The sequence below is a fragment of the Cydia pomonella genome, chromosome 10 (assembly GCF_033807575.1).
Source record: "Cydia pomonella isolate Wapato2018A chromosome 10, ilCydPomo1, whole genome shotgun sequence".
NCBI classification, from domain to species: Eukaryota; Metazoa; Arthropoda; class Insecta; order Lepidoptera; family Tortricidae; genus Cydia; species Cydia pomonella.
In genome coordinates, this window is record NC_084712.1 from 16017236 (window position 1) to 16031372 (window position 14137).

Genomic DNA, 14137 nt, shown 5'->3' on the forward strand with positions numbered 1-14137 from the left:
GTGTTTAGTAGAAAGCGATCAACTGTTATGAGGGATAATCGTAGCACGAGTAATGTGTACTGAATGGGGGAATCGTTTCAACCCTGCTGTACTGCAAACCACGCCGCGTTTTGGAATGAGTTTACTCAATTGTCCGGAAGATGTCGCTGATATGTGCGAAGAGATTTCTACATCACGTAAGGTTTTGTTGATCACACCCTAGAATTTAGTAGGAAGCCATTCAACTATTATAATTTAATCGTAGCAAAAATATGGTAATATTACCTAGACCAAGAGCTACAATGGTAAACTCAGTAAGTAATTGGGATTAAAACCCTCGTCTAAAATTGACCTACCTTAAGTTTAACCAAGGTTGCTGCCACATAAGGTCAAACGTTTAATACATTTAATTCAGCCAAACAAATGAAAACTGTGACATATCAATGTCATTTCGATCGTCCGAGATAGTACTTAACTTTAGTTGCAAATGAATAAACTCGTACTTAACACTAATCAATGTGTACACAGGCCCTAAAGCAAGTGTACATGCTCGTAAGGGCCTTATAAGGAAATAAATAAATTATTGATTATCTCCGGAATGGAATTAATTAGAATACCGGTATCTTTGAGAAAGTTACTTAATTTAAGCTCAGGAATGCACCCTTGAAATTAACGGAAATAAAAAAAAACACAATGTATAATGATGCTTTGCTTGGATAGACGCATAAGTACCTACTCTGATCATAATTATGTTAAATTATTTATTAGTAAAGTCACTATCAGATACATCGCAACGGCCATGTCGTATAAAAATGCCTGAATAATATTCACTTTAACGTTTTAATAATAGAGACTTTGTTCAGATATTTATGAACACCTTGACCGGTCCGATATATCTGATAGCGACCTATTTTTAAATTGCTCTACATTGTGCATATTTCAGCTGACCGATATTTTTCTTTTGGTAATTTTTCAATAAACAAGCAAGCATTAAATAAAAACGCCTTAATACTGATACTTAGGTGGGTAGTATCAAAATTACGAAGACAGTTAAGTTATTCTTAAAATACCTCTTATTTCAAAACATTTACTTTCAACCGATTTTACAGTAATGAAATAACTTTCTCTTTATTAATCTTTATTTTTCATTTACTTACCATCTTGTTTGTAAAATATTCTGTTTGTAAAAGTAAGTGAACTTTAACATTCACAAATGGACAGAAATGCATTTGGTAAAAAAACTGTAAGTACCATTAACATTTTAAGACACTAAAATCACTTAGGCATATCATAGGTATTTTAATACATACACTATATTTATATCTGTACAATTTAAGAGATACACATACATACATTCATATAATCACGCCCATTTCCCGGAGGGGTGGGCAGAGGCAGAGACCACGGATTTCACTTGCTTTAAGAGATAATAGAAACTAAATTCATAGCATCAATTGGGGATCATTGTAACCCAATGGGATCAACCCATTGTCCTGTGACTGCATCTAATGAAGAACTTGTTCTACACTTTTCTTTATCAAAACAAAAAATATTACGTGCTAGTTCATCAGTGCTAACCCGTTAGATATACTTTCTTGCGTATTTTTATCTGCAATTAATCCAATTAATTAATTAATTTTTTATTTTAAACGTTTTTTATTTATTATTATTTTCGGTTTTCATTAGTATAGATTTCCGCAAAGTAACGCCTAATTCAATTCATTACTTTCCTTGATACCATATGTTTTAGGATATCAATAATAACAACAATAACTATAATATACAAATATGTACATTATATGTACCTATATTATAAAAACTTTAACAAAACCTGACTGGTCCTTACCAGTCCACGTACCAGTAAGCAATTATAACACGATATATGTATTAAATTAATATTAATCATTTTTACCATTGACTTATGTATAAAAGTTGTTTGTATGTTGGTAAAGACAAGCCAAGCTATGGGCGAAACGAAGTGGGCCAGTACAGTGGTGTCAAATTGCGTTGTGCGAAACAAATGCGAGCCAGTCGTGCAGTCTATCGCAACTAAGAACAAAAAACTTTTATATTTAAAACTTTTTTATTTTACACACATAGCGCAGCATAGGTTGACTGGTAGAGAATGCCTCGTGGCATTAAGTCCGCCTTTTATACTGTAAGATTTTTTCTTTTGTGCAATAAAGATTAAATAAATAAATAGCGCATAGTTTGATCTAAACCCAGAAAGTAAAATGTAATGTAGCACTGAAAACATGATATTTCAGAGCGGATTGCAGCGGCCTCGCATTGATCGCTTTGTGGCGCCGCGCGAGTCCTTCGATGAGCTGCGGCGGCGGCAGCACGTGTCCGCCAGTAAGCAGTGCTCTAACAGCTTCTGGGTGAGCATTTGAGTAATGGGTCAAAAACGTTTAGAAAACCTGATTTTTTTTTCTGCAGACAATATAAAAGTTACCGATTTCGATACATTTTTTCTATGACTTTCATCATACACAAGAAGTAAAACATTTTAACATGCTTATAAGGATAATGTAGGTACCAAAATTAAGTTTTGAAGTTCGTCTATTCTATGATGTCCACAGGAAAATCGTATTAACCTTAACTCATACTAAAAAAAAGTTCGACCCTAATGCTCGCGATCCTTCATTGCCAACTGTCCAAAAGCAGGTATTTTCGAATTATTTAGTCCGTGGAACTGCCGTGGAATGATTAATGTCAATAATAGTGCTTGAATCTGTCCTCGCATGGAGTGGCAAGCTGTGTCATCACTTCTACCTATCTTACTTCTTCTAAATACTAATAAGATAAACTACGTGTTATCGCTTTTCCAGCATGGCAATTACATGAAACAGTATGCGAGCCACATCGACAAAGCCTTTGGGCTAGATGCAGCCGCACCTTCGCAACCTGAGCAAACCTGGCCCTGCGTGCCGCGCACGCGCACTTTTCTATCTTCAGCGGATAATATCCTGGATCTGCCAACTTACAGTACCGCAGCTTGTAAGTACATATATCAATATTATTAACAAACTACACCGATCCCCGTACTTAAATGAAAACAGTAGAAAATCCATGAACCCTTTGGACTGGGAGAAGTATGAATAAGTCAAATCAACCTGAATCTGAGCACACCTTCTATAGCCCTGCGAGCCGCTTACGCGCCAATTTCTGTCTTCATCTGATTACGTATCACTGTTCCATATTAATGCGACAGTGACAATTGCGTTTCGTTCGCTACGGAGCGTTAACGATTGGCATGTTAGTTACGCGAGCTGTTGATATAACACCTAGATTTAGATGAGGGGTCAGATTTCTCTACAGCTGATTACACCTAACAGGTGCTGTACGTTTATTGTAAACTCCCTATTTTATATTCTGTAGATAAATGGATCGCCTAACTCTGACATTGAAGGCCAATAATCCATTACTATTACTTCTCTCATCAATTTAATATAGTAATCATTACGATATAAGTACTTACTCGTATTTAGTTCCAGAACTCATCGACTGGAGCAACGACAACGTCCTAGTGGCAGCACTTGGCAATAAATACTACAAGTGGAGCTGGTGTTCACAAAGCTCTATGGGCAAAGGCCTCACCCTTTTTAACACTGCTTGCTGTAGGTTTGATCCTACGGGGGAAAGACTAGCAGTAAGTACCCAAATCAACTACAGTCCACAGTGTACAGTAACTATTTGGCCACTATGAACAATGTTACTGCTACTCTTTTATACTCCTGAAAATTACATACCTAAGCAACCTTAGAACCCAACTTGCATTGTAACCCAAAAGAAAACCTTGTGTTCATTTATTATAAACGGGGAAAGCGCTTAGATGAAAAGAAAAATATCCCATGTCTTAGCATGTAACAGTGTCAAATCATGTTTTGATATTTCACACTGTTACATCCAATATCAGAAAAATCATAATTTTCTTTTTCAGCTAGGAACCGACATGCAGCGCATAGAGGTGCACAATGCGTGGAGCAAATGGATGACCGTGAGTTGGTGCCGCTGCTCCACCAAGACGTCGCAGCAATTCTGTCTGATCACCGCCGTGGACTGGAGCCCCACGGGGAACTCCATCGTCACGTGAGACATGTTTATATACGGCTGTAAATATGTGTCATTCTGTAAAATTTACACCTTACTCTAACTGTTGGTCAGGTCTTTGCAAGGAAATTTTAGTCGTAGGAAATAAGAGAGTGAAATTTTTGCTCTGAACATAATTTTACTGAGTTTAAATATTTATCGTAAAATTTAGCGAACCTAAACACTTAACGACCTGTCTGGCCTAGTGGGTAGTGAACCTGCCTATGAAGCCGATGATCCCGGGTTCAAATCCTGGTAATGGGCATTTATTCGTTTGACGAGCGCGGATATTTATTCCTGAGTAATGGGTGTTTTCTATGTATTTAAGTATTTATAAATATTCATATATTATATTAAGTATATACGAGTATATAGTTGTATTGTCTAAGTACTCCACACAAGCCTAATTGAGCTTACTGTGGGACTTAGTCAATTTGTGTGATAATGTCCTTGTAATATTTATTTATTTATTATTAACGTTGGAGACAATGCAATGTACCAAACATATGCTGGTATGATGATGTAAACCGAAGGTGATCATTGGAACTCTGTAATAACACACAGTAAACTCATTAAGTTACGACTCGTGAGACAAGTACGGTTTGACGATAAAAGCTAGTTAAAAATGTTTATTTAGCGGTTGCTCCCGAGGAATGATCACCGCTTTCGACCGCGATACCAGACACATCAGCAATCGGCAAGCCACCAACATCGCCATCTTTCTTGTGCGGGTGTCTCCAGACGCGCGCTACGTGGCCGCGGTCGCTGTCAACAGTTCGCAGGTAGAGGTCTTTCAAATGTCAATGTTGTACTAGTTGTAGTTAATGTAGGCTATTTATTTAACCTGCATGCCCTAATTATTTTCATCGTAAGCGTAGTCAACTTGCTGTATAAATTGTGAGCGTATATTTATATATTTATCAGGTGCTGCTGATGCTGTGGCCGTCTTTGGTAGAATACATGGTTATCAGTTCTGACTGGATGGTAAAGGTAATAAACAAATTATTATAATTTATTATAGACGTCAAGACATTTTACATTTCTGGTGTTGTCGGGTAACAAAAGTAAGATAACATTAACATTTTTATTACGTCTTTTAATAGGTAACACTCATGAACATCTGCGAGCTTATGAATACTGAAGCATATAATATCCTTATTAGAAACCTGATATTAATTTTAAGATCTTTAATGAGGAACTTAAAAAATGTCTGTAGGTAGTCTGTCGTTTATGTTTGTATGGATTTGGCATATATAATTACATTAAAAAACGATTTCAGCGCCATCTGCTTTAAGCTTCGCGCATTTAATCTCATTTCCAGAGTATAGCCTGGCACCCATGGCGTAGTGCTCTCCTCGGCATCGGCGGAGTCACGGAGACCAAATCCTGGATAGCGCTCTGGGATGCCCCGCGGGCCACCCTACGCACGACCACTACTGTCAGCAATAACGATTATAGCATGGACACCATGTTGTTCAGCCATCGGACTGGGGAACTAGTTCTCAGTGTTTGGAACTCAGGTAAATACAAACTGTAATGTCTACTTACATTCAAAAGGGTGGAAACAAAAAGTCACAGAGACTAAATCCTGGATAGCACTCTGACATTCCCCGCGAGCCACCCTGCGCGCTCCCACTACTGTCAGCAATAGCAACATTAGCAACTATCTGCCTGCCTGTGTGCTTGGATACCATGTTGTTCAGCCATCGGACTAGGGAACTAATGCTCAGTCTTTGGAAGACAGTTAAATGTTCTGTTCACTTAAACTACGTGGACATAAAACGGATAAAGTATATAAAAGGATAAAAAAAGGTCAAAACAAGGGTTTATAAAAGGCTATAACGAGGTTTAATCTGATTGTAATAACTGATTATGAATTAGATTTGGATTTATTATGTATCAGCTGTCAACTTTGATATTTCCTCAACCAACTTCACTGTGGACAGCTATATTCATTACAAATCCAGATGAAATTCATAACCAGTTATAACTATCAGAATATTCAGAATAAGCCTAGGGGAGGACAACTTTCTTATGATCAGTGATGCCATAGTTTGCTTTTATTGTAATGTATCTTCACCTCACTGTGTAGTTATGAAGCACTTTAGAATGCCCCGAGCTACGATTACTAAATATAATAAATAAATAAAATGGGGGTGGTGAATAACATGGTATCCAGGCTATAGTTGTATAGCCTGGATACCATGTTATTCAGCCATTGGACATCTTAGCTAGGCCCCCTAGGGAGACTGGGGAGAGATTTGTAACACGGGTATATAAGTAAACTGTGGCGTGGTAAATTGGAACGTAACCAACAGCCCCTAATCTAAATCACCTAAAGTTGGGACATCACTCTTAGGTGATGCTTAGGTGCTTCCCTTAGGAAGCACTAGATATTTCTAGGTATTTCATACATTATATGTATTACAAACGAACTTCTACTATATAAAAATTATAAATGTCTAGCGGTCCGATTCGAAGAATGAGATACGATACCGATAAGTTCTCATTTAGATATCGTTTGTATGTCGTATATATTGACAGAAGCAGCTCGATTCGGGCAAGCAATGTCACTGTGACGTTAGAAATGTCGTAGATAGATCTTATTGGGATCACAGCGGAATCTAAATAAATGTCAATTTTGACATGTCGTTTAGTTATCGATCTTTTAAAGATCTGTCATAATCATTCTTCGAATCGGGCCGTATATTCCATCACAAAAACATGACTTCAGAGTTCAGACTTTAACACTTTAAAATAAATGTATTAAATAAAAATAAATAAATGTATTTATTGTTCAATAATTTGTACGCTTTGCGTGGGAGTGCTATTATGCGCTATTATACACTTACAGGCCGATTCGAATGTACACACGATTGAAATTCCTTGCTTCTCCCTCTGGACCGCATCCAACGAAGAGCGACTCGAATTGTCGACTGCCAGCGTATTTCGGATCAGCTTGACTCCTTGGCGCTGCGTAGAGATTTGGCCTCGCTCTGCATTTTCTATCGCATGTATAACGGGGAGTGCTCCGAGGAATTGTTCGGATTAATCCCTGCCGCTTCTTTTCGCCATCGCCCTACGCGACAACATTTCCATCCTCACCACTTAGATGGTTGGCAGTCCTCAACTATGCGTTTCTCCAGGAACTTTCTGCCTCGCACAGCTAAACTGTGGAATGAACTGTCGCCTGGGGTATTTCCGGACCGATACGACCTTCAAACCTTCAAGAAAAGAGCGTACTCCCATCTTAAATGCCGGCAACGCACTTACAACCCCTCTTGTGTTGCAGTTGTCCATGGGCGGCGGTAATCGCTTACCGTTTGCCTCCTCTAACATAAAAAAAACCACGATTACTGAATGATATCAGTTAGATGCCATTCTGATGTCGCTGTACGTTCATACTGACCTGTTAGTGGTATTTAAATGGAATATAAATCCGGCTTTATGTCTACAAAATCGCTGAGGTACGCGCATCCATTATAATTATTTAACTTCAGTCGTTTATAACTATTTCCTAATTCCAAACTTAAATATCAAATAATCGTAATAAAATCCATTAATAATAGCTTGACTGGTACTTTTTGCCGTAAATCATTTTAAACGGTACACGCACCCATTTTATTTAGTTCTGCTATTTAGACACTTAATGAACTCTAAAGTCAAGGAATTAGGGATTTCGTACTTGTATTTTGACCACTGAAATTGTAATCAGTAAATCAAATCAAATTGAATTATCACAATTAAATCTTCGGTCCAGTTCTAGTACCTATGAGAAAACTATTAAAATGTTAATGTCTAAGAGAAAACTTGATGAGTTATACAATGAAATTTAAAATTCATTTTACCGATTCTATCCTGGCAGAAATGGCAGTAACTATCTCTGAAGCGTTTTGAGATTCATATTTACGAGTATAAATTATACTGTTCGGACTACAGTTGAATTTGTTTCCAAATTAAACTAAAGATTGCGATCCTACAAATAACCACCAGTTCATTATCAGTGGCTCAAATATCTATTTAAGGCGTAGAATCGGACCAAGTTAACTCGGCATGGTATTTGCGATAGCAAAGTATGGCTATGTCATTAATGTAAAATTATTATGAACATGTGACGTATTATAATGACACTCTCACACTTTGTTTTGTTACAGTCCGTACAAAGTTAGCTAAGACAGACTCTTAAAAGTCTATCGTGTCTAACTAAACAACAAATTTCTTTAAAAAACTAAATGATCACCTCATCAACAAAGCTTATTATACATTAAATGATAATTATTGTACAAAAAAACTCGATCTCCTCTTGAATAAACTGTTTGCTGCGCCCTATAGGGTGTCATTTTGTATAAAATTCTATGTAATATGTTTAGATATGCAATAAAGATTATGAATATGAGTAACTTTACTTACCTACTTCCAAAAAATGAAGTTTCATCGTTCATCCAACCTTTGAAAGCAGAAGAAGCAATCTTAAAATATCTATGACCCGTCTTTACTATACTACCATGTTTTATATTATAGAGCAAATGGGGTACCCAAAAGCGAGCTCTCGGCTTGTAGTGATGAGCGGACCAGACTCGGTGGTGGACGAGTGGGGGGAGGGCAGATACGGCGTCGACCGCGTTCGGGCCATGGTCTTCAGTCCTGATGGCACTAAGCTTGGTAAAATTACTATGTATTTATATTAGGATAAGTAGATTATTATTTGCTAATTAATGGACCAGATACTATAATGGACCATCCTAGTTTCAATGGCCATCATTGATAAAGAGCCTGCCTCAAACAGCTAAGCTGTAGAATAAACTGTCGCCCGCATCCGCGGTATTTCCGGACCGATACGACCTTCTAATCTTCAAGAATAGAGCGTTCTCTAATCTTAAAAGCCGGCAACGCACTATCAACCCCTCTGGTCTTACGGTAATTGCTTACTATCAGGCGATTCATCTGCAATTTTTATCCTATATAATAAAAAAATACAGAAGTATAATTTAAATTAAGCGTTTTAAAATAGTCAATAACGATTTTTATTGAAAATCAAAAGTCGTGTACTTATTGTAATTTGTTTTAGATGTTACATATCGTAGGATGTACATAAACAATTTGATTATGAACAAGTATTTTCTTTGCAGCAACAGCCACAGCAGACGAAGATTTAATAATCTGGAATTTCCTGCCTCCAGACAACAAGACCAACAAAAAGACGAAACGGAGAAGATTCTCCGCCATCCCCACTTACATCGACCAGAGCTCATACGGCTTCTCCGTTCGATAACTTTAATTTTTTTTTGTGTAATATTACAGTACAATTCCAACTTTACTAGCAGTGGTTCGCTTAAGTAGTGTTTATTCCAAAGTCATCCTCCGATTCACTATATATTCAAACGTGGATAGGCATGTTATAAAACGTTGAAAAAATAAGGCCATTATATAGATCGTCCTTTTATAAACTTTTCCGGTTTTTAATTTGGCCGCAAAAGGCATCAATTTTACCTTATAGACACATTAGTCACAGCTAATCTAGGTAACTCTTAATCCTCACGAACTTCTCTTTTTAGCAATATTTAGAAATTTTTATCTAATTAAAAATTGTTAAGTTTGTAATAATGCAATATTATTCTCACCTGCTGAATGTCACTAGAGCATTGAAATCAACATAATAGGAACGTGCAACATACTTGTAACTATATTTGAATAGCGGGGTTTAAACTGGTTCAATCATTTGTATGATACCTATAATTTTTTGTCTGTATCTATATTATAATATTAATTCTACGCATGTCTCACTATAATATTCTTTGATAGAATTATTGAAAATGTAAATTATGTTAGTAAATATGATTTTATCTTTATTGATGTTAATGAAATACACTTTTTAAACTAATGACATTTACTGAGTATATCCTAACCTATGTTGTGTGTGTTTTGACATGTATATCTCTCTCGTACATTTTCAGCGGGATATCCCAGAAAGCATACAGCAAATTAAATAGACCTGTACAACAAGTCGCTTAAGACATTCCTTTAGTTACACATACCATTTTTTTTTTGCAAGGTCTTATAATAACTAATAAAAGTTCCGATTCATCAAAATTCCTTAAACCTACATACAATGCGCAAAAAATGTCCAGATGTCAAAAACACGTCCTCTACCTATTCTAGAATTGTTATATTATAAATATATTTTACAAGCCACACTGTTATTTAATTAGATAATACGAGTATTCACTAAGTCATGCACGCTATATATTTCCTCTTTGGGAATAATTCCATCTTGAAACTAACGCTTATTCTAATCTATAACTCGAAGATTACCTTATTGATGAGTGAATAAAAGTCAATGTAAATATATATCTCACGCATTTAGTTGTCTATTACTCTTGTAGGTATTATTCACAACGCTAACTATCCGGTACGACCATCGAATATAGTGAATACGAATATAGAGAGAGACCGGGAGACTTGAATGATGTTAAAAACCGGCCAAGAGCATGTCGGGCCACGCTCAGTGTAGGGTTCCGTAGTTACTCTTCCGTCTCAATAAGCTAAACTGGAGCTTAAAGTATAGTAAATTGTTAACCAAGGGATGAAACGGTACCTTTCACGCGAGTTAAACAAATAGGCAAATTTGCATAATCAGTACCTAATTAAAGTTTTTACTATGAAGGGGAAACTTTTTGCGATAAGTCAAAAACAGCTAAACTGATCATGTCCGCTATAGTGTTCATTTAATGTCTTTCTTAAGCTCTACTTCCATGATTTTTTTTCATATTTTTTGGACCTATGGTTCACAAGTTAGAGGGGGGGGACAAATTTTATTTTTCTTTCGGAGCGATTATCTCCGAATATATTGAATTTATCAAAAAATGTTTGTTGAAGACCCGTATTAGTTTTGAAAGACCTTTCCAATGATACCCCACACTGTAGGGTTGAAGCAAAAAAAAAAATCACCCCCACTTTACGTGTAGGGGAGGTACCCTCAAAAGAATTAAATTTTTATAATTTATTGTACGACTTTGTCGGTTTTATTGATTTATATATCCATGCCGAATTTCAGCTTTCTAGCACTAACGACCACGAAGCAAAGCCTCGGACAGACAGACAGACAGACGGACATGGCGAAACTATAAGGGTTAGTTTGTACCTTACCCCATCTACTACTAAACTTAATTAACTAAAATTCAACCAGGATTAAATAAAAATAGGAAAATAAACAAATTTGGCCATGTGATCGTCTAGTGTATTTACGTTGTGAACCTTAGTACCCTTCGTCTTTTATGTGAAAACTGATACGATTTGGATTTTTCAAAACTATCCCTAAATATCCTATGAATTTGTAAATATTCCTACTGTATATTTTTATTAACACTATTGTTAGACAAATAAAAAAAAATAGTAAATAATATATTTTTTTAGAATTTATCTCCTACCGGGCCCTACCGTGACCAGTTACCGTGAACAGTAGTAAGCCCTTTTTGTTTGTAATTTAAAAACTTATATTTTCCTTTTAATATATCTCTTTGCTAACCTAGCTAGCTAAAGGAAAATATGTATATGTAACCATTGTAACCATAAGTAAATATATTGCAAAGAATAGTAAGTACAAACATACTTTATCTACTGTCACGCCCGGATGAAGACGGGTCTCTAAGCTAATTAATACCCATTTTATTTTATTTTATTTCTAATAGGTATTCCTAAGCACTATGTAATATTACTCTACCAACGTTTCGTAACCTAATTTCAAACGAGAAGAAACGCCAAGAAACTCATCTGAATGTACTATCAATGTATGGAATACTGAAAACAATCGTCTATTAAATATGACTTTATTTACCCTATAATTCCCCAGTTATAGAAAAGCTCAATTGTCACTAGTGAACTGCTCCGCCGGTCACTAGCTCCCTATAACAAAATTATTTAGTATGTCCTCAAATAACTTTGTTCCCCTATCTCACCCAATGTAAAAATATATAAACCTTCAATCATATTTAATGTACGAGCCTCAGTAACCCATCCATATGCTACTGAAGATAGATTTTAATTTATTTTGTAATTAAAAACAGTTAAAACTCTAATGATTTTAGTTTTGTATATAATCAAACTAAATGTGAAAGAAAATAAATAAACCTAACACCCAAATAATGACTCTACCCTAACTCTACCCCAAATTCACCTATTCTAATGTGTGTAAAACTAGAGGCGAACCTCTATTTTTACAGGGAGGAGTGTGTGTATGAGGGACCCTAATTTAAGCTCTAAACGTTCGGCCGACAAAACCGAGGTATAGCAAACCCTAGTGTCTGTGTGATTGCCTCCCTCCATCTGTGTTAGCCGAAGCCTGGGTACAGATGAATAAGGCGCCCTAACCATGTATATAATGTGTATAAATAAATATATTTAACAAGACAACGCTTCTTCAATTACCAACAGATTTCAATGAGTAAGGATTACTCCTAATGGTCCACACGTGAGACCCTCATATCCCTCTGTCAGACCTTGAAGAGAACGTAAGAGGTATAATCGTCACCTGTGTTGGTAAAAAGGCTGACGCCAGGCCCCTCTCGCGACCTGGACCTAACTCTCTACTGGATTCCCGAGTAAACCTGCTTGTCACCGTCAGGTTAGGTGTACTCGGTAGGTTGACCATGCAACCTGACACTGAACTGGCTCTAAAATACAAAAAATCCACAAAAATAAGTAAGTATTGACACTAAAATAACAATTGAACAGTCTGACAAAGAGCAGCATAGTAGCTACGCAATGTCAAACATTCAATCGTCAAAATAACAACCTTTGTTTTTACGTCTACGAATAAGCCAGAGAAAGTGACAATCCGACGGTCAAAAATATAATGGCGGTCCTGGCTTAAACTGAGCTATTTATAACCTTCGGCAAACGCTCCAGACGTGTTAGACGCGTCTCTCGTACTTATCGCAGGGTAAAGGCACCAATAGTCAACCCCTCCACGAAATTTCTATATTCAAGAACGTCTCATTTGCCCACTAATTGATCAATAAGAATTATGAATGTATTTACTCATCAATAATTTATTAATCTTTTATTTTTATAAAGAATAAAATGTAATTTAATTTAGCTTATGGAAATATTTCATTAAATATTATGCAAGGGCTTTCCGCCAGCAATCAGCCTCCCGTCTACCAAGCAATCTACAGCCACCCCATTTTAACGCCTGGCTATTGGATTCCGAGTTCCGTGATTTCAGTGTCCAGTGGTCAGCCACAGGATGACTACTCAGTATTTTATGTATTTCAATGAAATAAAGTCATAATAATGTAGATATTTAAAGGTGCTTGATTTAACGACTTACATTGCATTTGAAAATAATAAAAATCTTGAAACCTATGCTCAGCCTCTATCGGCTGTCCTCTCGGTCCACGTCCCTTTAAAATCACTGCCTCAAACCCAGTAATCGGCCAGGGCTTACTTTAATATGGATTTATATTAATTTTTTACTTTTTCCAGACAAATTAAGTATTAATTACGTGAAGCAGAGCACATGCTTTAAAAAAAATATCACAATTCGGCTGCTAACGTCTGATCAAAATACCATGTGACGCTCCAAAAAAATGGCGCATATGGCATATCCCTTAATGTCAGAAGACAGCACTTCTTTGAAGTAGTGTTGTGGTTTATGCTAAACAATTCTTTTAGAAATTAAGTTACTTTTCAATTCATACTTTATTAATCTATAATAACACCTACTTTTGGCACACTGGTGCATGTCTCAGCACTGATGCCTTTACCTTATACGTTTGACTAATTTATTACCCTTTAAACTCGAGTACCAATCTCCTTTTCTGAGTAACGACCCACTACGAAATATGATTTAGTTAAAGTCTTTGTTTGTTGTTTAAAATTTCTCGTGAGAATATTTTGCTTCTATTCCATTAAACTTACGGAATTAATTTATTAGTTATATACATACTATTTACTAGTATTTTGATTAATATTGGAACATAATAATTGAAGTTTTTAGTTTATGAAAATGATATGGACCGATTATTTGTGCCAATTATTTTTATATGTTAACTAGATCTGCTAGTGC

The 14137-nt window shown here is 36.2% G+C and overlaps 1 protein-coding gene across 1 annotated transcript; it reads left to right on the forward strand.

The window, feature by feature from the left end:
* Positions 1 to 769: 769 nt before the first annotated feature.
* Positions 770 to 9957, forward strand: LOC133522260 (protein cortex-like). Its single transcript, XM_061857527.1, has 10 exons — positions 770 to 1222; positions 2247 to 2360; positions 2811 to 2979; positions 3471 to 3631; positions 3923 to 4071; positions 4709 to 4853; positions 4996 to 5061; positions 5393 to 5591; positions 8593 to 8733; positions 9201 to 9957. Exons 1-10 carry the CDS (start codon positions 1193 to 1195, stop codon positions 9341 to 9343), a joined length of 1317 nt encoding a protein of 438 aa, XP_061713511.1. The 5' UTR covers positions 770 to 1192; the 3' UTR covers positions 9344 to 9957.
* Positions 9958 to 14137: the final 4180 nt, after the last annotated feature.